Source organism: Mercenaria mercenaria, chromosome 9 (assembly GCF_021730395.1).
Source record: "Mercenaria mercenaria strain notata chromosome 9, MADL_Memer_1, whole genome shotgun sequence".
In the NCBI taxonomy this organism is placed as follows: domain Eukaryota; kingdom Metazoa; phylum Mollusca; class Bivalvia; order Venerida; family Veneridae; genus Mercenaria; species Mercenaria mercenaria.
In genome coordinates this window covers 58,053,669-58,080,533 of record NC_069369.1, presented here as the reverse complement: position 1 = coordinate 58,080,533, position 26,865 = coordinate 58,053,669, and the positions used below count along the sequence as shown (strand labels likewise).

Genomic DNA, 26,865 nt, shown 5'->3' with positions numbered 1-26,865 from the left:
GACCTAGTTTTTGACCCCAGATGACCCAGTATCAAATTCATCCAAGATTTTATTAAGGGTAGCATTCTAACCAAGTTTCATTAAGATTGGACCAAAAATGTGACCTCTAGAGTGTTTACAAGCTTTTCCTTTGATTTGACCTGGTGACCTAGTTTTGATTCCAGATGACCCAATATCGAACTCGTCCAAGATTTTATTGAGGGTAACATACTGACCAAGTTTCATTCAGATTGGGCCAAAAATGTGACCTCTAGAGTGTTAACAGTCAAATTGTTGACGACGGACAGACGGACGGACGACGACGGACGACGGACATAGGGCGATCACTAAAGCTCACCTTTGAGCACTTCGTGCTCAGGTGAGCTAAAAATAAAAATACGGAAAATTACACTTTGCCTGCATAAAATTCCTTGAAAAAAACGTATTAACAAATTAAATAAAGGAATCAATAAGCATATATATGTTAACATATTTTTAATCTTTTGTCTTATTTTCTTTGTTGATTACAGTGATGTAATGTCAGAATGCGCACATTTTTGCAGATTCATTTTACAGTTGTATATTTATATAATTGTTATGGTTACCTTAACTTTGAAGCATAGAATTTCCCAATTGTGACCACATGCACAACTGGTCAGAATATTTCTAAGTATTTTATAAACTCGTCTTCATTCTAACCTTGCTTATGTGTCATATACTTATTGTTTACAGATATTCACTGTCAACTAAGGTGTGCAATTAAGGGCCATCATTTGGCTGAATTTGTCAGTGACAAGTTAATACTTCTTTAAAATGTGGTTTGATCGAAATATCAAAAGCCATGGGACCATCAACTTATCAAAGCAATAGATTTCCTTGTTGAATTTATATTTTCATTAATTTTATATGACTAGTCAGTTGCTCTGGTTGTATTATATCTTGTTACTTGTTTCTTTTTTCTTCTTTTTTTACTTTTATAGATAGTTTTTTTTTTGTATCTGTCCATTCCTGTCCGACTTAAAAAAAGATTTTCATTAAAACATTTTCTACACTTTGGCAGTGGGTTATTATGCTTGCTAAATTTCTTGTAATATTAGATTTGAATCAAGTTTACCGTTGGTCAAGAAAAATGAATTCTATGATATTTCAAAAGTATATAAGAAAGATTCGTGACATTTGCTTTGTGAATAGGGGCAATATTGAGATAATTCATGTTATATCATTCTTTTCTTGGACAAAATTTTTGGTTGTTTTGACAACGGAAACTGTATAATCTGCATTCTGAAATCTGAAATGTAGGTGACTAAGGACCATGAAACTTCATCAGTAAATAGAAAACACACATTACATTATATGATAAAAAAGAATGGTTTCTGTGAACCACAACTTTGAAATAATTATCTTTCAACATTTTCTCATTTCCCAACAAACTGCATTTCTGTGAAACTTCATGCACATACTCCTGTATATAAGAACTTTTCACAGGTGCTGACCTTAGTTGGTGAAATAATTACTTTAATTTTGTATGTAAAGGGACCACCTACTCGCAATGTCAATGTCATTGCAGGTAGAGGATTTGTATTGCATGGTAATACTTTTCTATCAATCTTATTTTTCATGCTTTTAACATATATTGTATTATGTGCTAATGTTGATAATTTGTAACCAGTCAGACTAACCAAACTAATAATTAGGTGATTTCTCATATTGCAAAAAATGTACTTCAGACACAACACTTGGCGGCGTCTTTGATGCTTGCGTCAATGAATTTCCTTGTGTATATCTGGAGAAGGCTGCAATCCTTGGGCGTGGTTATTCATATTGTCCTTGTATCAATGATAGGCCTGTTCAAAATTCTTACAAGTCAAATGGTTTATCGCGGCCAGAAATTTGTACAAACCGGACAGAAGTTGCGAAATTGTCATTTGTGCAGGAAAGAAGCGTTTACCATAATGTCCAGTACTGGACAGGTATAGTGACCATGCACGGCAAGGCCAATTTTCTCAGAGGGGGTCACAGTGTACAAACTCATTACTGTTTTTTCAGGCAAGGGTGGAAAAAAAGTGGTAGACAATGAAAGCAGTAACAGTTTTATTTAAAAAAATAAACAATGAGACAAACATTTCCTACATCTTTGGACGGTTCAAAAATCCCATGTTAAACATACGATAAAGCCCGAAACGTGTGAAAATGTTCCGAATGTAAATCGGGTGAAGTAGGCGCTCTATGTTAAAGTTAGATTATGCGTCTAGATTGATTAAACTCGGCGAGTCTACTCACTTATTACTTGAGGATGAAAAAAAAACGTGTTTTTTAAATTTTGCTCTTAAACAAGGGTTGTGGTTGAACTACTAAAAGTACAACAACAGTTAATTCACAACAAATCGAACGGTATGTTTTATAATCAGTAGAAGCTAGTCGTATTTACCCTTATGAGACCTGTTTCACCCATAAGTAAAGAATTCACAGGTCCATTATGAAATATTTTCCCCAGCGCGCATATACTTGTCCTATTCAATATGATCGCGGCCTATCTTTTATATTTTCAGCTAGAGACAATTAATTTGAACAATTTTACGTTTTAATGACGTTCTTGTTTTTCGAGGTCTCTAAAATCGTATAATACCGCTTTTATTGCAATGCTTTTGTTGTCCAAAAATTCTTTTCGTGTCTTTAAATTAATTGATTATAGGCATGACGAGTCTTCATTTTTTACTTTTCCGTGACCTTTTAGCATCTTGTATTCTTTTATCTCTTATGTTTTTATATATGTGTATCAATCGAAATGTGCATCCTCCAAAAAAATGAAATGTTAAATAGAATGAAGGCGAAAGAATAATAATATGTCCCAATTAAAGATTCTGGACCATGAAAAAGGAAATCTTATTAAGAAGGCGTAAAGAAGCAAAAGACAATAAATTAAACAAGCAAGATTGTATGCTACACAAACCCACATTTGATTTGTAGTCGATGCCATTCACACCTTGAAGTTTAGTCAATGGATTATACTTTGAACTAAAAGAGCGGTTCATGTGAGATTTCGACAAAAATATGATTTTTCTGTAATCTCAATCGCAATCTGTAAATCTTGTGGTATTGTATTCAGATATGTGTAGAGGACAGAAACAGAATCGAGGCTCCTTTGACAGCATTCGGTTAACACAATCGAGAATATTAAACAGATAGCAAAACAATCCTTGAACCTGGCCATTCACGAGTGGAATGCAGCAGCATACACGCTGCAATCGAGTTTGATAAAAATTCTCACATCTATAAAGCAAGTCAGAGGGACACTATCAAAGCTATGGCCAGAAGTCGCAAACCATACACTACTGTACCAATAAAAGCTGAGACTTTCTGGACATCCTAAATCACAGATCATAAAGTAAATACATCAAGATAGTGAAGTGAAAGCAAAGTAGACAAAAATTAAGTGGAACACGTTGGCTGAAAGCAATCTACAGCCTTGGTACTTCAAATATAGAGTGAATAATTAGCAAAATACCAACACCCAAAACTGTGTAAGAGCAAACCGCGTAAAAAAGAAACAGGAATTATTCAATGCGAGTTTCAGGTCACTAAACAAGTAGATCAGAAGAAGAAGTTCTCGCAGTAAGTGATGTTGACACAGATGATTAGTTTATAGTGTAGACTATTTTAGAAGGATGATGAACAATATCTTATATATTGGCCATCTTAATACAATGTAAAATAATCAAAAAATATTTTGCATTGTTTAAGTTGTTATATAAGTTCAGAGAGTACGTTAGCCTTGGACCTATGATTACTAGACAAGCCAGTTTGCATTTGTCAACTTGAGATACTGTTGATGCACTTTTGCACTAGTTTGTTATATCAAACTAACATGCTAATATGTCAGAAAATGCACACGACTGATGTTAGGGTATGGATATATATTGTTTAGATTTTTCGTATATCAAGGTATTTCTAGGGCAGTCCGAGTTGGAGCCCGGAGTCCGAGGCAGAGACTTAGGAAATGCGTCTCGTAGATATCAAAATATTCAGAGATAATTTAGAAGATTAAAAGCTTGTTAAGATAAGACTTAAGAATTTACAAAATGTTTTTGAAAGTTATGTACAAAATGTTCTACTGTGTGAATAAACATAAAAAAACGATTCGATTTGTGTTTATTACGCTACACATCTTTTTTGTGGAGCCGTGGACCAGTATCGAACCGAAATACACTAAAGTCTTGAAGACCGGTGAGTGTTAATTTTGTCCTTTTGTACTTTATATTGCTAAAGATGACAGATCAAGAAATTGCTCGAATTTTTCAACATTTAGGGGAACGGTTACAAAATATCTCATCCATATTGGGAACACAGGATACAGAACAGGTTTTTTTTTATACCTTTGAAGGGTATCCAAAAACAAATTTAGATACTGGATGAAAAGCATGGAAAAATATAGGGTTTTAACTAGGTTAGATGGGAAAAAACTAAAATTAGTCGCATACCAATAGAGCAACGGCGCAGTTAGTGATTATATCCAAAGATATCTTCGCGAACATCCTAGGGAAACATGGGTAGATCTTAAACAAGAATTAACCACTCGATTTGCAGATATTCAAGATTCACATGTTTTTAGTCTGCTTAGAAATATAAGACAAACTCGCGGTGAAAGTGTCCAAATTTTTGCAGAAAGACTTCTCTCGCTTGCAAAGGAAGCATTTACTGATCATCAGGGCAACCGTGCTATTGTAGAAAGACAGCTAGGAGGATTTTTATTGACGGTTTATTACATGAATTTTTTTTAAAAAAATGAAGGTTTTAAGAGATAACCCAAACACATTACAGACCGCTATTAGAATCGCTATGCATGAACAAAATTCAAGGGCAAGATTTGATTGAACCACACTTACTCTGAGTCAAGGGCAGAAACGAAACATGAACCGATGGAATTTGATTATGTAAGACCGCAAAAAGGTTGTAGACTGTAAAAAATCTGGTCATCTTGTAAATGAATGTCGCCTGAGGCGAAAGCAGATAAATGCAATAACACACGAGAAAGAACAAACTGCGAAAGCAAATAACTTTCAGTCAACAAACTGGAAGTCATGCGTTGAATGCTGGGGTTGCGGGAATATTGGTCACATTCATAGGGAATGTAGAAATACCAGGAGATTGTACTCTAGGCAGCAGGAAAACTAGGCTTCTCCTATTATAATGAAGCCGATAATAGGAGAAAAACACACAAGTAAACATATAACATTGCTATTTGTGGAAACCCAAATTCTTCTTTAATTAAAATAGGAAAAAGGATTTTTCGAAGTCTTGTTTATTCAAGATCTGAGGTTATCTTATTTAGTAGGAAAACTTTTATGTCATTATAAATAAGACCAAAACTTTTGAATAAGACTGAAAATCTCCAATCTCTCAGTGCAGGTAGTTTACGTTGCGATAGGTCCGTTGTATTAAATTTTAGGACAGGAAATTAGGCAAAATCACACTTGCTTTATGTTGAGCCAAATATAAATAGGAATGTAATTTTAGGCAGAGATTTTCTCTATCAGCATAAAGCTCGTCTCTATTATGGTCTCAAGTGCATTAAGATTAATAACACCTACACTCGTTTGGAAGAAGACATACATATATCATCAATCATTAGGCTTCAAACAAATACGGTCTTACGGCCTCAAACAATGAATATTGTAAAGGGAAAATAAAACAACACAATGGCCTAGAGGCAGAGTACTACAAAGTAAAGGAATATCAAAATACTTTTCTTAAATCAGAACCACTACTTCTCTTCAACCGTGACCCTATCTTGCCTATAGATAATCTATTACGCCCCATGATAATGATGACGGTAACATGATCATTGACTAGTAGGCTCATAAGTTATTCACAACCAAAGTTTTGTTACTCAGATTATAAATTGAAATGTCAAATAGGCCCAGCAAAATTTTGTTCCTGTTTAAAAGAAACTCATGTCATAAAATGTTATTCTTCAGGTTAACAATTATGAAGTCAACAGTTTTTGACGAGAAGGACCGTCTCTTTAAGGTGCAGGTTGCCCTTATTCTTTTAAGGCAGGTTGCCCTTCTAGGTGTGACAGTAACAGATAAAAACGTCTTATCAACTACTTGAAAATGGACAGGCACATGGCCTGGGCAGGTTCATTCGTAGGAACTTCCGCGGAGTTTCTGCCTGCCTCCTTGTTCAGGCCATGGAGGAGCTTCGCTTGCAGTTGGGTCGGGGATGTAGTCTGCCCTAGCAATGGTCTCAGCCTAAGAGGACTTGCCCAGAACGTCCTTCGTGACTGGCCACACGAAGTCGCGTCCTGAGGGGTTAGGATCGATTCCTTGGCCTTTAGACGTAGAATACGCTGACTCCCTGATCTCCTCCGAGCCCCCATCCTCCTACAGCGGGACCTGAGCCTGTGGGGTCGACGATGGTCGACCCCGTCCCTTGTATAGAAATGGATCTTGCGGGACTAAATTCCTAAGAATATCATTCAAGATTTTATTCTTCCTGTCTCTATCCCTAACCATCACGCTCCTGTTGTCATGCATGTTCACGTTCTTCTAAAAAAAAACTATTACTATTGTTGCCACGTTTTATGTTTTGACACGGTTCGGTGTTGTATTTCACATGACATGTTTTGTTCATACAAACTCAAGCGCTTATTTAACATATTTTTTATGTTTCGGCACCACTTCAAAATCATGATTTTCCCCTTACTTTTTTGCTGTCTAGGGACAAAACAATGTATAGAACTTTACGAAAATGTTGTTTTAACAAAATTACCAAAGTTTCTAACACGAAATCAAATTGGAATGTCGCTTTAATCTTAGACCATTCTTCTTTTGAAACCTTTTAGACAAAATTCACAAACAACTTGTTTTGGCTGAAACATACCCAATTTTCAAATCAAAACAAAGACGGAAGTTAACATTTTGATGTACCCTCCATTCCTATCTCTATCAAAAATATTTTCAGCGAATTTTCGTACCTTAAGGAACAATACCACCAATTTACATCCAGTCTTACTGATTTCAATAAACTCTCTAGTCGAGAACGTCGCTCACTTTTACCTTTAGGAGGTGTTTTTAAACTATTCGGCACCGCTTCGGATTCTGACGTCTCGGCTATAAAACACAATGTAGTCAAACTCGCAAAAACTCAGAAAAACATCATTCTCATTTTGGAAAATAATTTGTCTATTCTAAATGTGTCCCGCACTCAAATTTCACAAAACCGTCAAACTATAAATGACTTGATTACATCCGTGGACCAATTAGAGCAAAATATCAACTATTGGAAATCAAAAATGGAAAAACATCTTGAAATAGTTCAGCAGTATAGTATACATTTCCACAGTTGACGAGCTCAATAGGATGCGCTACATTTTGAAAATTTCAAAAATCAATTAAATATGCTTAGTAGAGGAAGAGTAAACCCTAGTTTAATTTCGCCTTCACACTTGAAAGCATTTCTATATGAAATTGTATTGCAGGTTCCTCAAACTCTAGCTTTTTCCTTTAAGTATGTTGTACATTAAGCTTTGTTAAAAAAAATAATTTGCACTCTCTTTCGGTGGGTAACGAGTGTAAAATAATCAAGGATTATTTTGAATTGTTAAAGTTGTTATTTGAGGTCAGAAAGTACATTAGCCTTGGACATATGATTACTAGACAAGCCAGTTTGCATCTGTCAACTTGAGATACTATTGATGCACTTTTGAACTAGTTTGTTACATCAAACCAACATGCATACGACTGATGTTAGGGTATGGATAAATTGGATATATATTGTTTAGATTTTTGGTATATCAAGGTAGTTCTAGGACAGTTCGAGCGGGGGCCCGGATTCCGAGGCCGAGACCTAGGAAATGACTCTGGTAGATATCAAAATATTGAGAAATAATTTAGAAGATTAAGTTAGGTTTTAGACGTGAAGCTTGTTAAGATAAGACTTAAGAAGTTACAAAATGATTTATGAAATTTATGTACAAAATGCCCTACTGTGTGAATAAACATCAAAAACGGTTCGATTTGTGTTGTGTTATGTTACAACCAGAAATGAAGACTACTGTTTCATCTGACAATTCACATTAACAATTACTTCATGCTTGCATCATGGAAAAACGTAATTCAGATATCATTTTGTTTCATTTGACAATTTTAATAGACAATGAATTGGGCAAAGACATTGTATGAATGATTTCTTTTGGCATTATTTGTTATTGAATAATGTTCTGTATTTGTTATGGAAATATGTCATGTCCGAATATACCATGTTTCTACACAGTTTTTGCTGAACACCGTTATAAATTTGTCAGTGCAAAACTCATTTAGTTTCATAAGCAATGTTTTTACACAACAAGTAAGTGATACAATTAACCAAAATATGACAGCAAAAGTCATTAGAACAGTATTTTATCCTGGTGTCACTTAAATACTTTTAAATATGTATTATATGTATTTTGTCTTGTTTTAGCTATATGTTTTACACTCATGAAAATGCATATTTTGTGTGTGTTGAATGTGCATTGTTTGAATTGTTTGCAATGTATTCTGTAAAGCACTTTTGAACGTATACGTGTGCATGAAAAGAGTGCTATATATATGTGGTATAATGACAATAATAATAATAATAATAATAATATAAAAGTCCTGCATTTACAACAGCAATGTTTATGCAGGGTGTGTAATGTAGGGACTGACTCAGTCAGGGCTCCAGATAATTTTTTTGGCCAGTGAGTATTTACTCATCATATTTTTTGTGAAAGAGTAAAATTGTAAAATCTGAAACTGACTAGGAGTAATTTTACTCTTGAAAATTTATAATGAATGTAAAAAGAAAACAACCAGAAATTAGTTTTATAACATATTTATTAGGTACATAACACCCATGAATTTGTTTGTAGTTCAGTTTCAATTCAATATTCAAGTTTTTGCTTTTTTTTTCTCCCTTGGCTTGCTTTGGCTTCATTCACCAAAAAATATGAAAGTCCAATATTCAATATAGATCTACCTTAAGTTATATATTTGGGATCATTTTTGTTGGTTTGAAGAATTCAGTGTTTGTTCACTTTTCCACTCTTAGAAAAAGACATTTTTGTTGTTTACTCCGCAGTGGAAGTTGATATTTTAAATCAACGCCGCTTTAAAATACACTACCGTACCGTAAATATTAATTCCCAGCTATTTGATTTACGCACGCATTGAGTGTATAATAAAGTTTTACCTAGGTCTATCGAGTACCATTCAATGCGTGTGTACGTTCAATGTGGGAGAATGCCTTCCATGCTCTGTTAAGTAAAACATCCAGACGAATCACTTTGTTAACGCTAGTAAAAGTAATTGTGTGCGTTTCTGTAATTTTATATACGTTTTTATACGCTTAAAATTATCAGACATGCGTATATGCATTATTTCAAAGCGTAATTTACGCTAATACGCATCTTATCTGGAGCCTTGTAGGGATGTAACTTGAATATACCAGCAAAAGGTCTGTATTTGTGTTTTTTTTCTATATGGTACATTATTTTGCATTTTTGGATAGTAACAGTCACTGCACAAACATTATCTTTAAAATCAGAATCATACTGTAAGGGCAAAAACAAGTTTTCTCAAAACTCTAAAATTGCTAGCTATACTGGCAAAGGCTAACACATTATTTCAAATATATGTACTGGTTGGGACCATCACAGAACCAGTTTCCGGACACACGTAATATCCGCTTTATTTCGTTGTTTCATCTAGATCATTTAGATGTTTGTTCTTCATGTCCACAACAAACCATTATGTTACAAGGCTGTATTAGTGTCAGGTTTTATGATGATAACTCACCTGTGTTTACAAAACAACTTTCTGTCTTAACGGGGCATGAAGATAGCATTGGGCATGCGCAGTAGTTTACACTTGCCGAGGTATCAAGTGGGGAAGAAATAATTAAACTACTTAATGATTGTCTGCTGATAACATATGCTACTTTTAATTTCTCGGCAACAGTTACATAAAATGCAGGGTTGTCGAATTTTGCACTAATTTTATTCTATATCTATTGGAATTATCAAGAATTCGTGTTAGACGAAATTCGAGTTTTTCAAAGTCAACCTCGTTTTGCTTTAGTAGCTGCTATTGGACGTCGGGTTATGTTTCATGTGCATTTTTGAAGAGATGAATGATAATGAAATGTGTAAGAAATAGTTTAATTACTCATCAAAATATTTGTCCGGATACTGGTTAACCTCACTCCATATATTTTGTCACAACGCGATGCTGATAACAAGATCGGTTGCGAAAGGAGCTGAAGTTCGTGTTGTATGGGCTTCATTTATGTCAAATGTTTTATAGGGAATAATGGAGCCGAAATATGAAAATATGTCCGGAAAATGGTTCCGAACCAGTATAAAGGAATGTGTCAAAAATTTAATATATATAGAAAATACAAAGTGTTTAATTTCTCCTGAAATATTTCGAAAAAGGAACGATACGAGTTTTTTTTTACTCCAATCCGATGATATTTTTAAATTACAGAGCATAACTATATCTTTCGACTATTACTATTTGTGACCAAGTAATACATTATAACATGATAACTTTCGCTATTGAGTAGTGTTGGTGAGCGTTATGAAATCTATCATGTTCAGGTAATACAAAGCCTACGCATACTACTATCTCAAACAGTGGCATGACAGAAACGGTTTAAACATTTATCTACACCATCAAGACAAAATATATGCATTTTTATGTCTAGAAATCGACTTACTTACTTTATTTCAGAATTATTTCAAATGCGTGTGTGTGTGTGTGTGTGTGTGTGTGTGTTCGGGTTTAAGGTCTTTCTCAACAATTTTTCAGTCATATGAACGACGGGCAAATGTGTGAATAACCTATCGATAATACAACATGTACGCAGCGTTCGCGTTTACAGTAAACATTCAAAGTTGAAAAGAAACAACAAATGTTATCAAAGTCTAGGTTTTATTTCATTGATGAACATATTGTGTGGAAAACAATACATTTTAAATGTAAACAACATTACCTATACATGAGCTTACAAATCCCTAATAATTCAAGCAGTACGAACACGATAATTCAATATAACCACCTCACTCTTTAACATTGTCATTAATGGTTGACCCTAACTTACTATTTCAAGCACAAAATAAGAACGCATCACTATTTGAGGTGAATTTCCTAAAGATAACGAAATTCTGTTCACGTTCATCGTTTACCGGAAATTAATCTTGGTATTGTCGCTTGATAAAATAGTTATTATAGTTCACTTGATGAAATAGTTATTAAAGTTCCCTTGATAAAATAGTTATTAACGTTCGCTTGATAAAACAGTCATTAACTTTCGCTCAACAAAAAATATTAAAGTTCACTTGATAAAATAGTAATTAAAGTTCACTTGATAAAATAGTAATTAACGTTCACTTGACAAAATAGTTATTAAAATAAATCTAGTAACCAAAATTCGCTTGGTAAAATAGTAATTAAAGTTCGCTTGATAAAAAAATATTAAAGTTCGCTTTATAAAATATTCTTGAAGTTCCCGTGATAAAATAGTTCTTAAAGTTCACTCAATAAGATAGCTATTAAAGTTCTCGATATAAAATATCCTTTAACTTCGCTTCACAAAATAGTTATTGAAGACTGAAACAAAAATGAAAATATCAAATAATTATACCGTAATCTAATGCAAAGATTAGATTGTTCCAATCAATCCAGTCATCAATTTACAAAATAAACTCTCTCTCTCTCTCTCTCTCTCTCTCTCCTGGCAAATCACAACGCAACGCAGTTAGACAGTTAGAATGTTCTGATATTGACACAACAGGTAGTTTGCTATTGACTTAGATTCACAAAATGCCCATTTCATACATTGTATATTCTATTAACATGTTTGGAATAAAAGAACACATTTTACTACTGGCTCAACTGCTTTTGGTGAAACTATAGTCAACTTTTCATTCGTTTCTGTACATGTACAGTTAGCTAAAACATAAATAGAATATAAAGAAAAAACAAAAATGATTTTTTGTGTCTTATACAAATGTACCTGTGATGTATTCAGTTTAACCTATAGCATGCTAGATAAATTGTCGTCTGCTACAAATGTACCTGTGATGTATTCAGTTTAAACTTCAGATCAAATTTGGCGAGAACTTCGTACGGGTCATGCAGTTCAGTATTATGTCAGGCAATAATAAGCGGGGTTTGAAGCAGTGTTGAACCAATACTCAAATATAATTAAAAGTAAAGGATTGTAAGGTCACTTCGACATTGCAAATTCCTCTGTGAGGTGTGATATATCCCTGATTTTTGAAGAAAAAAATAAGCATGTAAATACGCTCTTATAAGTAAAATAAATCACTAGATTGTTAAAGCTTAAATCATACACATAATTACAACAAAACTAAATATTCTAAACAATTTGACCCCAAAAATGAAATATCAGGTTGTGCCTCAGTTTAAGATTATAGGCACACGAAATTAACAATGTTGTAAATGATTGGAAATACTAAAACAAAGTCTGCTAGTATTTTGCATGATTGTGTCCCATGCTTCAAGAGAATCCTCTTAAAGATTTTATCTAATACAGGCCTCACTGATTTTAGTAAAAATTGAAATAAAACATATAAACATTGCAGGGATTAATAATATATATCTATCAAATCTCAACTATGTAATACTATGTGTAGAAGCTATAACACTTGACCACCATTACGTTATGCGCAAAGCAAGGACCAGGAATAAAAAGCAAATTGTTTTCACCTTTTTTTTTGATATATTGTTAGTGCTATGTTTAGGAGATGATTTGCATGACCATGCTTTTTACTTATTTTATTAGCGTATTTATCATGTTTCATTCTGAAAATATATATGAGCCGCGCCATGAGAAAACCAACATAGTGGCTTTGCGAGCAGCATGGATCCAGACCAGCCTGCGCATCCGCGCAGTCTGGTCAGGGTCCATGCTGTTCGCTAACAGTTTCTCTGATTGCGATAGGCTTTGAAAGCGAACAGCATGGATCCTGACCTGACTGCGCGGATGCGCAGGCTGGTCTGGATCCATGCTGGCCGCTAAGCCACTATGTTGGTTTTCTCATGACGCGGCTCATATATATATAAATCCAACATTTTTCTGATTGCGAGACTGGTAAAATAAATGAGGTATTCAAGTAAATGCAACAATATAAAACGACTGTCAAAAACAAAACGACATCCAATTGTAACAAAATTAAAGAGATAAAAGACTGGTTCTAGCTAAATTACAAATTGAATAATAGTTCATAAATATTCATAATGTAACTGATATTATTATTACTATTATTAATATTTCATTAAGCTCACCTTAAAAACCGTAGTGCGAATTAGAAGAAAGTCAATGTTAACAAGAGATCACAGAGTGATCTTGGCGCCCACCAATGTGCCATTTTTGAGTGTTCCAAATTTCAAGACTTACTGACTAGCTCAAGGTCAAATTTCATTTCCGTACACAACACTGTGCAATGGTCCAAATTCGAAAGCTGTAGCCGGAGTAATGTGAAAGTAGGTCACTAGATCAATTTCAAGGACAAAGTTCTTTGTACACAAAACTTTGCATGTGCAACAAGTTTGAAGGCGGTAGTTTGAGAAATTTGGAAGTAGGTCACTAGGTCAATCTTAAGGTCAAAGTTTATTTTGGTACACAAAACTATGCAAGTGGTCCATTTGAAGGCTGTAGCTTGAGAAATGTGAAAGTTGGTCACTAGGTCAAAATCAAGGTCAAATTACACTTCAGAACACAAAATCTATGCATGTGGTCCAAATTTAAAGCCTGTACCTTCAAAAATGTGAAAGTAGGTCAATGTCAAGGTCAAAGTTTGTTTCGTTACACAATCCTATGCATGTGGTCTAAATTTGAAGCCTGTAGCTACAGAAATGTGAAAGAAGGTTACTAGGTCAATCTTAAGGTCAAAGTTCATTTCGGTACACAAAACTATGCAAGTTGTCCAAATTTGAAGGCTGTAGCTTGAGAAATGTGAAAGTAGGTCACTAGGTCAAAATCAAGGTCAAATTTTATTTCAGAACACAGAACTATGCATGTGGTCCAAATTTGAAGCCTGTACCTTCAAAAATGTGAAAGTAGGTCACTAGGTCAATGTAAAGGTCAATGTTTGTTTCGGTATACAAAACTATGCATGTGGTCCAAATTTGAAGGCTGTAGCTTCAGAAATGTGAAAGTAGGTCACTAGGTCAAAATCAATGTCAAATTTCATTTCAGAACATGAAACTATGCATGTGGTCCAAATTTGAAGCCTGTACCTTCAAAAATGTGAAAGTAGGTCACTAGGTCAATGTCAAGGTCAAAGTTTTTTTCAGTGCACAAAACTATGCATGTGGTCCAAATTTGAAGGCTGTAGCTACAGAAATGTGAAAGTAGGTCACTAGGTCAAAATCAAGGTCAACTCATGTCAAGGTTCATCTTGCCACTCAAAACCATACATGTGGTCCAAATCTGAATGTTGTAGGTTATTAACAAGAAGATTTTAAAAGCTTTTCCCTATACAAGTCTATATGAACCATGTGACTCCCAGGGCGGGGCCATATTTGACCCTAAGGGGATAATTTGAACAAACTTGGTAGAGAACCACTACATTAAAAATGCCAAAGCCCTAGTCTTTATGGTTTGGACCAGAAAATTTTCAAAGTTTTTCACTATATAAGTCTATGTAAACCATGTGACCCCCAGGGCGGGGTCATATTTGACCCTAGGGGGATAATTTGAACAATCTTAGCAGAAGACCACTAAATGATGTCACAAACAAAATATCAAAGCCCTAGGCCCTGTGGTTTTGAAGAAGAGGTTTTTCAAAGTTTTTCCCTATACAAGTCTATATAAACCATGTGACCCCCGGGGCGGGGCCAAATTAGACCCAAGGGAAAAAATTTGAATCATCTTGGTAGAGGACCACTAGATGATGCTTCATACCAAATATCAAAGCCCTAGGCTCTGTGGTTTTGGACAAGAATATTTTCAAAGTTTTTCCCTATATAAATCTATGTAAATTATAGAAATAAACAAAGGGCCATAACTCATTCAAAAATTGTTGAACCAGTCTGATTTTCAGGGGGACACAACTAGGGTACCAATACATCATTCTGACAAAGTTTGGTCAAAATCCCCCTGGTAGTTTCTGAGGAGATGCGATAACGAGAAATTGTTAACGGAAGGACGGACGGAATGACGGACGGACGGACGGACGGAAGGACGACGGACCACGGACGCAGAGTGATTTGAATAGCCCACCATCTGATGATGGTGGGCTAAAAAGCCTAAACTGCGATCAATAAATGACCGCGTCGAGAGTTTCCAGTTTCTTGTATATAAGAAATAAAGCTTCTGGATTTCCTAACAGTTATTATTGTCCAAATTATTTATAATGTGTCCTATGTAAGTAAGAAATTCGTTACTTAGATTCGGATAATTTATATCATGTTGGTGACCAAGTATCTGATGAAAGCGGTCGATTTCGTAGATTCAAATATATCGAGCTGGTTAATAAATACTGACGGTGGTCAATATGTAAATTTTGCACTCTCTCTGTTGATGTTTGGAAGAAAAGCTGATACTTTTTCAGGAAAAATGAAAAATATGATAAAAGACGTCATCATTACGCAGTTCGATAAGCAGAGGTTACACCTGTCAAACACTCATGTCGATTTACTACTAGTAAATAGATAAAGTTTTTGATTGGTCTGCATCAGTATACATGTTTATTGGGTTTAACATCACATCGACACAATTAAAGGTCATATGGCGACTTTCCAGCGTTTGATGGTGGACAGAACCCTCTGGTGCACCTCCGGGTATCATTTCATTACATGCGGGCACCAGGGTAGAAACAATAACAGCTGTAATCAAGAACAGCGGTGTGTGTGTGGGCAAATAATTCGAAATTAAGCATACATGTATTAGAAATAATTATAAAACACACCAACGTCTACATCGCTATATAACTTTTATGTTAGGTGCAGACAACAAAGACGCTAGAATTTATCTGTTGACTTATCCATAAAGTACTCACACACTTGCACATTCTCAAACCCTACTTATATATTCGCATATCAGTTAAGTAAACTCATAGTGAAATATCAAACAGAACCTTGCTATTAAATAACAAAACTTCAGCGAAAATCACTTTCACAATATGCACGTCCACCGGGCTCACAACTCAAAATATGTTCATTTATTCCTTGCGCTTCAATCGTTCTGTAACCGCCGCTGCTACAGCCGCCCCCTTTCCACATCTATCAACCGATGGCACCAACCAAAACTAGAAAATAGAGGACAAGAGCCTTAATCGATAATAGTTAATAATCCACTTCTGCATATAGAACTCGCAGTTATTCTGATCGAGATGATTCAAATCGCTAATAGCATTGAGTTGAATGGACATGGCAACAGGTGTTCTTTTCTTGTTGAGAGCTTGTCGATAATATGTTATTGCCTTAATAAAGCAAATGCGGCTCTGAATTTTGTATACTTAAATGAAATGAATACTTTGAATCGTGTTTTAGAAGTTATTGTATTTTCCCTTATCTCTCAAAACAAATACCTTTCTTTCACGTGCAAGAAGTTATGGCATTTTCCCATACCTAACAAACAAATGCCTTTCTTTCTCGTTAAAGAAGTAATGGTATTTTTCCCTTATCTGACAAAACAAATACATTTGTTTCTCCTTTATAAAATTAGGATATTTTCCCCTATCTAACAAAAGAAATAAATTCGTTTTCGTTCATGAAATTATGGTTTTTCCCGTTTATAACAAAACCTATACCTTTGTTTCTTGTTTAAGAAATTGTGGTATTTTCTCCATGAGAAGATCGTGGAAGAGCGGATGAAATCTGTACAGTGCACCATCTATAGCTATCCCAACCTCCGACCGACCAACTCGATCAATCAAAGTTGCTACAGCTGTTTAAAGAAAATAAAATTACAAAACTGAAACATTTGATAGAAGTATGTCACAGTATACATGTATTACATATGGATGATAACTAATAATTGAGCCGTGCCATGAGAAAACCAACATAATGGCTTTGCGACCAGCATGGATCCAGACCAGCCTGCGCATCCGCGCAGTCTGGTCAGGATCCATGCTGTTCGCTAACAGTTTCTCCAATTCCAATAGGCTTTAAAAGCGAACAGCATGGATCCTGACCAGACTGCGCGGATGCGCAGGCTGGTCTGGATCCATGCTGGTCGCAAAGCCATTATGTTGGTTTTCTCATGGCACGGCTCATATGCTTTCATCTTAATGAGCAAATCAATGTCGACAGTTATCAATTTTCGAAGTTATTGATTATTCATCCGCATAATCAGATAGTCCATATAGCAATAACCACACATACAAAAAGTCTATTACACGGTATTAATTGTTTTACTGACTGCATTGTTACTGTGTCGAAGGATAATTTAGGTCTGTAAGCAAAAATCAAACAGACAATTAAACAACATATTTAGACAACAGGTTGTACACAATGGTTATATTCAGAGAAACAGCTGCTATTATGTGCAAACAAATAAAAGTGCAACGGAAAAAGCGATGTACAAATATAAGGTTAGTAAGTACATTATACAAGGATTGTAGAGGGAAACTTACAACGTATAATTTCATTTAAACAAGAGCTGTCCGTAAGTCAGCCAATGCTCGACCATTCCAATTGTTGTCCCAGAAGCAGGAATATTACCCTTAATGTTAAAATATCTATAGAGTTTCAATCCAGTATCTGGATTAGTTTTTGAGATAGTAACTTGCATGCAAAACTTTAACAAGGATATTCCAAGTCCAAAAGGGGTTTAATTTGGCCAAAATGCATGTCAGAGTTTGGGGTCTTGTGATGTTACCATCTAGTTTTATAACCCTGAAAACACATGTGAAGTTTCAATTCAATATCTATATTTAATTTAGTTTTGGAGATAGTAACTTGCACGCAAAACTTTGACCTGGGATGAGGATTTTCTCAGTCCAAAAGGGGGCATAATTTGGCCAAAATGCATGTCAGAGTTCGGGGACGTGATGTTATCATCTAGTTTTATAACCCTGAAGTTACATGTGAAGTTTCAATTCAATATCTACATTTAATTTAGTACTTTAACCAGGATTTTCTTAGTCCAAAAGGGGGCATAATTTGACCAAAATGCACGTCAACGTTACCGGACTTGATGCTATCACCTAGTTTTTTTAACCCCGAAGATGCAAGTGAAGTTTAAAATCAATATCTGCATTAGTTTTGGAGATAGTAACTTGCACGCAAAACTTTAACTAGGATTTTCTAAGTGCAAAATTGGGTATAACTTGCCTAAAATACATTTCAGAGTTATTGAACTTGACCCAGTGAGGTTGGTAATTGACCGAGAAAAAGAAAAAAAAATAAGTTTCAAAGTCTTACTTGCATACAAAACTTTAACCAAGGTGTGACGCCGACGCCGACGCCAGGGTAAGTAGAATAGCTAGAATAGGCTAAAACTGTGCAGCGTAGCCTACATTTGATTTTAATTATATGACAGTCAACTTGATTTGTATTCCGCGGTCAGTGTTTTGTCAACAGTTTTCTAGTTGTTTTTTTTGTCTGATAGATCAATTCACAAGATTCCATGACAAAAGAAATCGACTTCCGAAAGTTTCAAAAGGTTATAATCCACAGAGATAAAATTAACAAGAATTGTGTCAAGGTCATATTTTCTTAATTAAGAAAGTTAAGAAAATGTGAGACAGAAACTGATAGTACTGAAACAGTGGGTAGAAGAAATTCGAACGCAACATGCAAATATTTTTTATTCACACAAATGAAGCCATCAAGAAACGGTTAGCACCACAGACTCGTGAGACAGAAATTTGTGAAACCAAAGTCAGTGCGAATATGCTACCGTTACAGATATCTTAATCATTTAGTAAACGAATGTATTGCGAAGAAATTTGTATTCAGGCACTTCCGCCAGGCAATCTCTAGAAGTTTGGCTAGTTGGGTGTCATTTTTTCAAAAGAAAACGGAGGGATATTTCAAAATTAAATGTGTCAGACATGCAACATTTTGTCTTTTGCCATTGAATGTTCCAGGAGTGCCATTGTGTTCCTTTGTTTGTTTGTCCATGCTTTCTAATTTTCTGACTTTGTCTGTGTATTTTTGTAAATGTGAATCATTTACACATCCTTACATACGCTTATGTACGGTTTCGTTCCTTGGAGACTTGCGTTCATGTAACGTGACTGTACCTACTGGATCTTAAGCCTTGATTTTTGGCGCCAAATTTTCAACTATTAGGGACCATCTCAAAGGTTATTGTGTTAAACATAAGATTATTATAACGTGCACAGATGCAGGTATGTAGCTTCGAGGGGTCATCTCAAACGTTCCTGTACTTCAAGACGTATGATCACGATGTGTATAAGAAAAGTACATGCCAAGAGAAGCTAGTATGGCAGCCCTCGTAGACACTAGCTGACAAACGTGATGGATAACCCTGCATTCCAGTTCTGACGGCTGAGGCAGATGCACGTCACTAAGAGCTTGTCGCACGTGCAAAAAACGGACATCCTCATCACTGAAATTTATTACTTCATACAACTTTTTAAGCAGAAGCAAAGCTAAATTGAAAATGAACAGTAAAGTATACATACTTGAAATATACTTGTGAAAGGCTAGTGTTTGTGCTAGAATTGGCCAAGAAACAAAATGGGCCCACCATGAGAAAAACAACATAATGCATTTGCGACCAGCATGGATCCAGACCAGCCTGCGCATCCGCATCAGGATGCATGCTGTTCGCTTTCAAATTAGAGAAACCGTAAGCGAACAGCATGGATCTGGATGCGCAGGCTGGTCTGGATCCATGCTGGTCGCAAATACACTATGTTGCTTTTCTCATGGTGCGGCTCAAATAGACTCCCGTCTCAAATGTATCTAAAATTTTGCCAAATGCGAAACAATCGACATGAATTTATTATTTGTTCATGTTTTCATTGTTTCATGTTTGTATATAAAAGCCTCTTCAGGGTGTGAGTACTCCAGTATAAAAAATTATTTCTCATAACCAATGCTAACAAACACCAAACCCTTACAATGCAAATTGCTGGGAGAAAAATGAATTAATTTCTTTACGTGCCTAGTGCAACAAACGTAGCTGCACGTGTGGACACGATCTGACAAATATGGTGTAAAACACGGCATTCAAACTCGGTCGCACAGGTCAAACTGACATCCTCGAATACGGCCCTTGTACGTGTGAACCTAATATCCTCATCACTGAAAAATAAGTATTACATGGAACGGCGGCTGTCGTTCACTCCCTGCGAAACACTCACTAAATCAATATTCAAGAAAATACACTTTCAATCGATCATACGTTTCAATGTTTCCAAAATTAAGATTACAAAGAAATTCCCTGGTAAAAAATTAGAAAGAAATCAAAGAAATTCCCTAATAAAAATCCAATCTCGTAAATAGTGAACGTGTTACTGGATCTTAATGGAATATCCTTTTGCAATTTCCAAGGACTAGGATACAGTAGCTCCGGTCCTCTGACTTCTTTTGGGCTATACAATTACAATATACAGTCAAACTTACTCAAGAGACCACACCTATTATGAGACCACTTGCATTAAAAGACAATTTTTCAGTTCCTTTTTGCGTTATGGAACAACACATTATTTTGTATTAAGTGACCAGTTTGTGTAAAGGGACCGCATTCTGTACTTTCCTTAAGTGGTCTTTTCATACAAGTTGCACTGTATTTGAGAATTAATAAAAAGTAGTTGTTGAAAAGGAACAGAATTGAACTGTAAAGACATTTCTATCAAACAACAATGCGTGAAGAATGATAGTTTAAGTCTTAGGCCACGAAGCATAGCGATTTTTCAGCAATTTAAAGAAGACATTATATTTTATTCCATTTATACATCTACTGTAAAACATTAAAACTGTCAAAGGAATTCAAGGCATCATGGCGTCAATTATTACTTCATTTTTGTTTTGCTCCATTTAAATGTAAAGTACAAGAGGAGAGAATCACAAGACAAGATATACATACCTGAGGACCTCGGAAACATATTTTGTATAAAATCTTTCTCTAGTTCCTAGCTCTTCAGTCCAATGATCTTGAAACAATATGTCACAATCCCTAAGTTTTTGTAGAACCTGACGAACTAGCTCTCCTAAATACTGACCGGATATCATCTTTTCAAAACTGCAAGAGACGGACCAAAAAAGTACGTTTACTTGTAAAAAAAAAAACATAACTGAAAAGTCATTTATTTCAAAATTTTATTTCCGAAAAAAAAAAGTATTTATAATCGGTACTAAGATGATCAGCATCTTGACTGTAAACCTAGTAATTTTATCTTTTAATTTTCAAATTAACACATCTGACACAATTATTAACCCATTTTCTGTGTCCTTTTACATTTTAGCTTCCTAGGAGGCAAACGGGTACAGTTATATAAAAAAAAGATTAACAAGCCTTCAAAATACCTGAATAATTTTACATACAAATTATTCTAAATGTAGATTGTACTTATTCATAAATTATGTAAATGTACCACTGTGGGCGTTTTAAAAACACACCAATGAAAGTTGAATGTGTAAAAAAACAAGAGGGCCATGATGGCCCTATATCGCTCACCGGAGTACCATTGCTCTTAATGACAAGATCAAGTTTTGACATAGATCACATAGGCATACACATTAAATATCATCAGGATAAATATTTTCTTGTAACGGTCCCTTTTGACCTATGGGTCATGTACTAGTCAGGGCCAATCTCCATATCAAGTTTGAGGGTCCTAGTCTCAAATGCTGCATTTTTGTACTAGCAAAACTATTCCTTACCCTGGAAGGCATAAATAACATTTAAAACCAATCTCATTAGATGCTGCTGAAGTATATTCATTAACATAAAATAAAGGGAGGTAATTTGTCATAAATTCAAAAGTTATCTACCCTGATTGTCTGAGTCCATCTGATGGTATAAATGAAATTTCCAATCAGTATCTTCATTGGTTACTGAGATACATCCATCTTATTTTGAAACAAAGGGAGGTAATTTGACATAAAATCAGTCCATAGTTATCTACCCCGATTGTCTCATTCCAACTAATGACAATAATTTGTTTGTTTGTTTGTTTTGGGTTTAACGCCGTTTTTTCAACAGTATTTCAGTCATGTAACGGCGGGCAGTTAACCTAACCAGTTTTCCTGGATTCTGTACCAGTACAAACCTGTCCTCCGCAAGTAACTGCCAACTTCCCCACATGAATCAGAGGTGGAGGACTAATGATATCAGACACAATGTCGTTTATCAAATAGTCACGGAGAACATACGTCCCGCCCGAGGATCGAACTCGCGACCCCGAGATCCGTAGACCAACGCTCTTACCTATTGAGCTAAGCGGGCGGGTTAATGACAATAATGAAATTTCAAATGCGTCCTATAAATACTTACTGAGATGAATCCATCTTTTTATTAAAATCAGGGGAGGTAATCATGTACTGGTATATGCATGTAGAAGGTACAGAGTACAAGCCTTTAGAAACAATATACAAGAAAAATATTCATACTGATTCACATTCAATCAAGAGTTATCTAACATGACTATTTCTTACCATGGAAGATAAAAATAATGTTTCAAACCAATCTCATTAGAAGCTGCTAAGGTATATTCATTTACATAAAAAAATAAAGGCAGGAAATTTGTCATAAATTCAGTCAATATGCATCTACACTGATTGTCCTAAGTCCATCTGATGGCATAAATAAAATTTCAGATCAGTATCTTCATTAGTTACGGAGATATACACATTTTAATTTGAAATAAAGGGAGGTAATTTTTAGGACAGGAACAATTACTTGGTTAATCGGATCTGATTCGATTACTAGGTGAAATCGGTTTCAATTTTGCAAAACCGCTAATCGCTCTTAAACAAGCAACATCACGAATCGTACTTGATCTTTATATAATATTCTTTGCAGCACATTGACCCGCAGTATATTTCCGCTAAAACACATCAATCAACATAATCAATAGTCTCGGAATCGCCTGCCATGATATATTTAAAATGAAACACACCAAAATATGACTTATTAATTTTCAAACTGCTTGCACACAGTGAAGTCCGTAAGTTCCTAATGAAGTCAGCTGCTGGAATTACCTTGATTCGGTCATCAGGAAGGCAAAGATCATTTTTAATATGGCGGCCAATTCACCAGTTCAGTTCGATTTCATACAAATGATTAATTGGTTTCAAAATTTTGAAATCGTCCCAGCTCTAGTAATTTTACAAAAAATCAGTCCATAATTATCTACCCTGTTTGTCTCAGTACAACTGATGACAATAATGAAATTTCAAATGAGTCCTATAAATACTTACTGATATAAATCCATTTTGATTAAACCCAGGGGAGGTAATCAGATATAAAACAAGAGGACCATGATGGTCCTGAATCGCTCACCTCTTCCCACATGACCCAGTTTTGAGTATGACGTCCTTTTTTCTATTATTTGATATAGTGACCTAGTTTTTGAGCTCATGTGACCCAGTTTTGAACTTGACCTAGATATTATCAAGATAAAAATTCTGATCAATTTTCATGAAGATCCATTGAAAAATATGGTCTCTAGAGAGGTCACAAGGTTTTTCTATTATTTGACCTATTGACCTAGTTTTCGAAGGTACGTGACCCTGTTTTGAACTTTATATAGATATCATCAAGGTGAACATTCTCACTAATTTTCATGAAGATCTCATGAAAAATATGGCCTCTAGAGAGGTCACAAGGTTTTTCTATTTTTATACCTACTGGCCTAGTTTTTGACCGCAAGTGACCCAGTTTTGAAACTGACCTAGATATCATCAAGGTGAATATTCAGATCAATTTTCATGAAGATCCATTGAAAAATATGGCCTCTAGAGAGGTCAAAAGATTTTAATAATTTTAGACCTACTGACCTAGTTTTTGATAGCAGTTGACCCAGTTTCAAATTTGACCTACATATCATAAAGATGAACACTCTTACCAACTTTCATACAGATCCCATGAAAAGTATGGCCTCTAGAGAGGTCACAAGGTTTTTCTATTATTTGACCTACTGACCTAGTTTTTTACGGCACATGACCCAGTTTCAAACTTGACCTAGATATCATCAAGATGAACATTCTGACCAATTTTTAGGGAGATCCATTCACAAGTATGGCCTCTAGAGAGGTCACAAGGTTTTTCTATTTTTAGACCTACTGACCTAGTTTTTGACCGCACATGACCCTGTTTCGAACTTGACCTAGATATCATCAAGATGAACATTCAGACCAATTTTCATATAGATCCCATGAAAAATATGGACTTAAGAGAGGTCACAAGGTCTTTCTATTATTTGACCTACTGACCTAGTTTTTGACGGCACGTGGTCCACTTTCGAACTTGACCTAGATATCATCAAGGTGAACATTCTTACCAACTTTCATACAGATCCCATGAAAAATATGGCCTCTAGAGAGGTCACAAGGTTTTTCTATTATTTGACCTACTGACCTAGTTTTTGATGGCACGTGACCCAGTTTCGAACTTGATCTAGATATCATCAAGATGAACATTCTGACCAATTTTCATGAAGATCTCATGAAATATATGGCCTCTAGAGTGGTCACAAGGTTTTTCTATTTTTAGCCCTACTGACCTAGTTTTTGACCGCAGGTGACCCAGTTTCGAACTTGACCTAGATATCATCAAGATGAACATTCTGACCAACTTTCATACAGATCCCATGAAAAATATGGCCTTTAGAGAGGTCACAATGTTTTTCTATTATTTGACCTACTGACCTAGTTTTTGACGGCACGTGACCCAGTTTCGAACTTGACCTAGATATCATCAAGGTGAACATTCTGACCAATTTTCATGAAGATCTTGTGAAATATTTGGCCTCTAGAGAGGTCACAAGGTTTTTCTATTTTTAGACCTTCTGACCTAGTTTTTGAAAGAACGTGACCCAGTTTCGAACTTGACCTAGATATTATCAAGATGAACATTCTGACCAATTTTCATGAAGATCTTGTGAAATATATGGCCTCTAGAGAGGTCACAAGGTTTTTCTATTATTTGACCTACTGACCTAGTTTTTGACGGCACGTGACCCACTTTCGAACTTGACCTTGATATCATCAAGATGAACATTCTGACCAATTTTCATGAAGATCTCATGAAATATATGGCCTCTAGAGAGGTCACAAGGTTTTTCTATTTTTAGCCCTACTGACCTAGTTTTTGACCGCAGGTGACCCAGTTTCGAACCTGACCTAGATATCATCAAGATGAACATTCAGACCAACTTTCATACAGATCCAATGAAAAATATGGCCTTTAGAGAGGTCACAAGGTTTTTCTAATATTTGACCTACTGACCTAGTTTTTGAAGGCACATGACCCAGTTTCGAACTTGACCTAGATATCATCAAGGTGAACATTCTGACCAATTTTCATGAAGATCTTGTGAAATATATGGCCTCTAGAGAGGTCACAAGGTTTTTCTATTTTTAGACCTACTGACCTAGTTTTTGATGGAACGTGACCCAGTTTCGAACCTGACCTAGATATCATCAAGGTGAACATTCTGACCAATTTTCATAAAGATCCCATGAAAAATGTGACCTCTAGAGTGGTCACAAGCAAAAGTTTACGGACGGACCCACGGACGGACGGACGGACGGACGACGGACGACGGACACCGCACGATCCCAAAAGCTCACCTTGTCACTTTGTGACAGGTGAGCTAAAAATAGTTCATATGGTTAAGATACTTTAAAACTGGTGGAATTCAAATGTGTTGATGAAACCTAGAACAGAATATAAATCTTGAGTTCAAATCAAAGTACTGAATAATTATTTGGATATTGATTCATTGAAATGTTTTTAAAACAAACTACAGTTTCGATATCATTTCGTTATTAAGATTTCTTTGCTTTAAGATTCTTAAAGAATTTATTACCTATTTTGAGGAAAAGGAAAATTGTTGTCAGCTGAATGGCTAGACGGTCAAAAGTCCAAACTACTTGGGCAATAGTTTTGACTATTTACCTACAAGCCATTCAATAAGCGTTTTGTAAAATGACATCAGAAATAAATTTCATATTTTTTTCAAGTTTTGACATTTATGAAAACTACTGACCAGTGATATATAAGGTGTCATGTAGTTTTTTAAAATAATTAAACAGGTGTGCTCACATTCCCTTCCCCTTGTGGTGATGTTCGTCCACCTGTCTGTCATACTCCGTAGTAATAAACTCTAAACAACCGTCTGAACCAAATTCCAGCAACTCTGTGTCTATAATAACCTGTAATTGAATATACAAAGAGAGACTGAATGCATTTGTAAGTCTTCAAGAAGGCCCTTTGGAAGCATAGAATCCAGTCCTTGTTTCATCGAGCCTATTATGACATGCAATGTGCAACACTCCTAACGTCCTATGGTATCAGCGCAAACGGAACTCTATGAAGAATAAGCAGACAGACAAATTGAACTCCATGATTCTAGATTTTTTTGTTTTTGTTGGATTTAACGTCACACCGACACATGATAGGTCATATGGCGACTTTCCAGCTTTAATGGTGGAGGAAGACCCTAGGTGCCCCTCCATGCATTATTTCATCACGAGCGGACACCTGGGTAGAACCACCGACCTTCCGTAAGCCAGCTGGATGGCTTCCTCACATGAAGAATTCAACGCCCCGAGTGAGGCTCGAACCCACATCGATGAGGGGCAAGTGATTTGAAGTCAGCGACCTTAACCACTCGGCCACGGAGGCCCCCCATGATTCTAGAGGACCAGAAAGTACAACAACACTTGATTCTAATATAATTATGCTGAT

The 26,865-nt window shown here is 35.5% G+C and overlaps 1 protein-coding gene and 1 long non-coding RNA gene across 2 annotated transcripts in view; both read right to left on the bottom strand.

Moving 5' to 3' along the window:
• Positions 1 to 10,915: 10,915 nt before the first annotated feature.
• LOC128559528 (uncharacterized) lies at positions 10,916 to 12,984 on the bottom strand. Its single transcript, XR_008372438.1, has 2 exons — positions 12,081 to 12,984; positions 10,916 to 12,018 (listed from the first exon to the last, which is right to left on the bottom strand). It is a non-coding gene; the product is annotated as an uncharacterized LOC128559528 (long non-coding RNA).
• Positions 12,985 to 14,299: 1,315 nt separating this feature from the next.
• Positions 14,300 to 26,865, bottom strand: part of LOC123546218 (hexokinase-2-like) — a 92,907-nt gene continuing 80,341 nt past the window's right edge. Inside the window, exons 18-22 of the mRNA XM_053550579.1 lie at positions 26,221 to 26,330; positions 21,037 to 21,192; positions 20,113 to 20,252; positions 16,784 to 16,920; positions 14,300 to 16,279 (exon numbers count right to left, since the gene is read on the bottom strand). Coding sequence (XP_053406554.1) covers positions 16,193 to 16,279; positions 16,784 to 16,920; positions 20,113 to 20,252; positions 21,037 to 21,192; positions 26,221 to 26,330 — 630 coding nt within the window. The 3' untranslated portion in view covers positions 14,300 to 16,192. The remainder of the gene's footprint in view (positions 16,280 to 16,783; positions 16,921 to 20,112; positions 20,253 to 21,036; positions 21,193 to 26,220; positions 26,331 to 26,865) is intronic.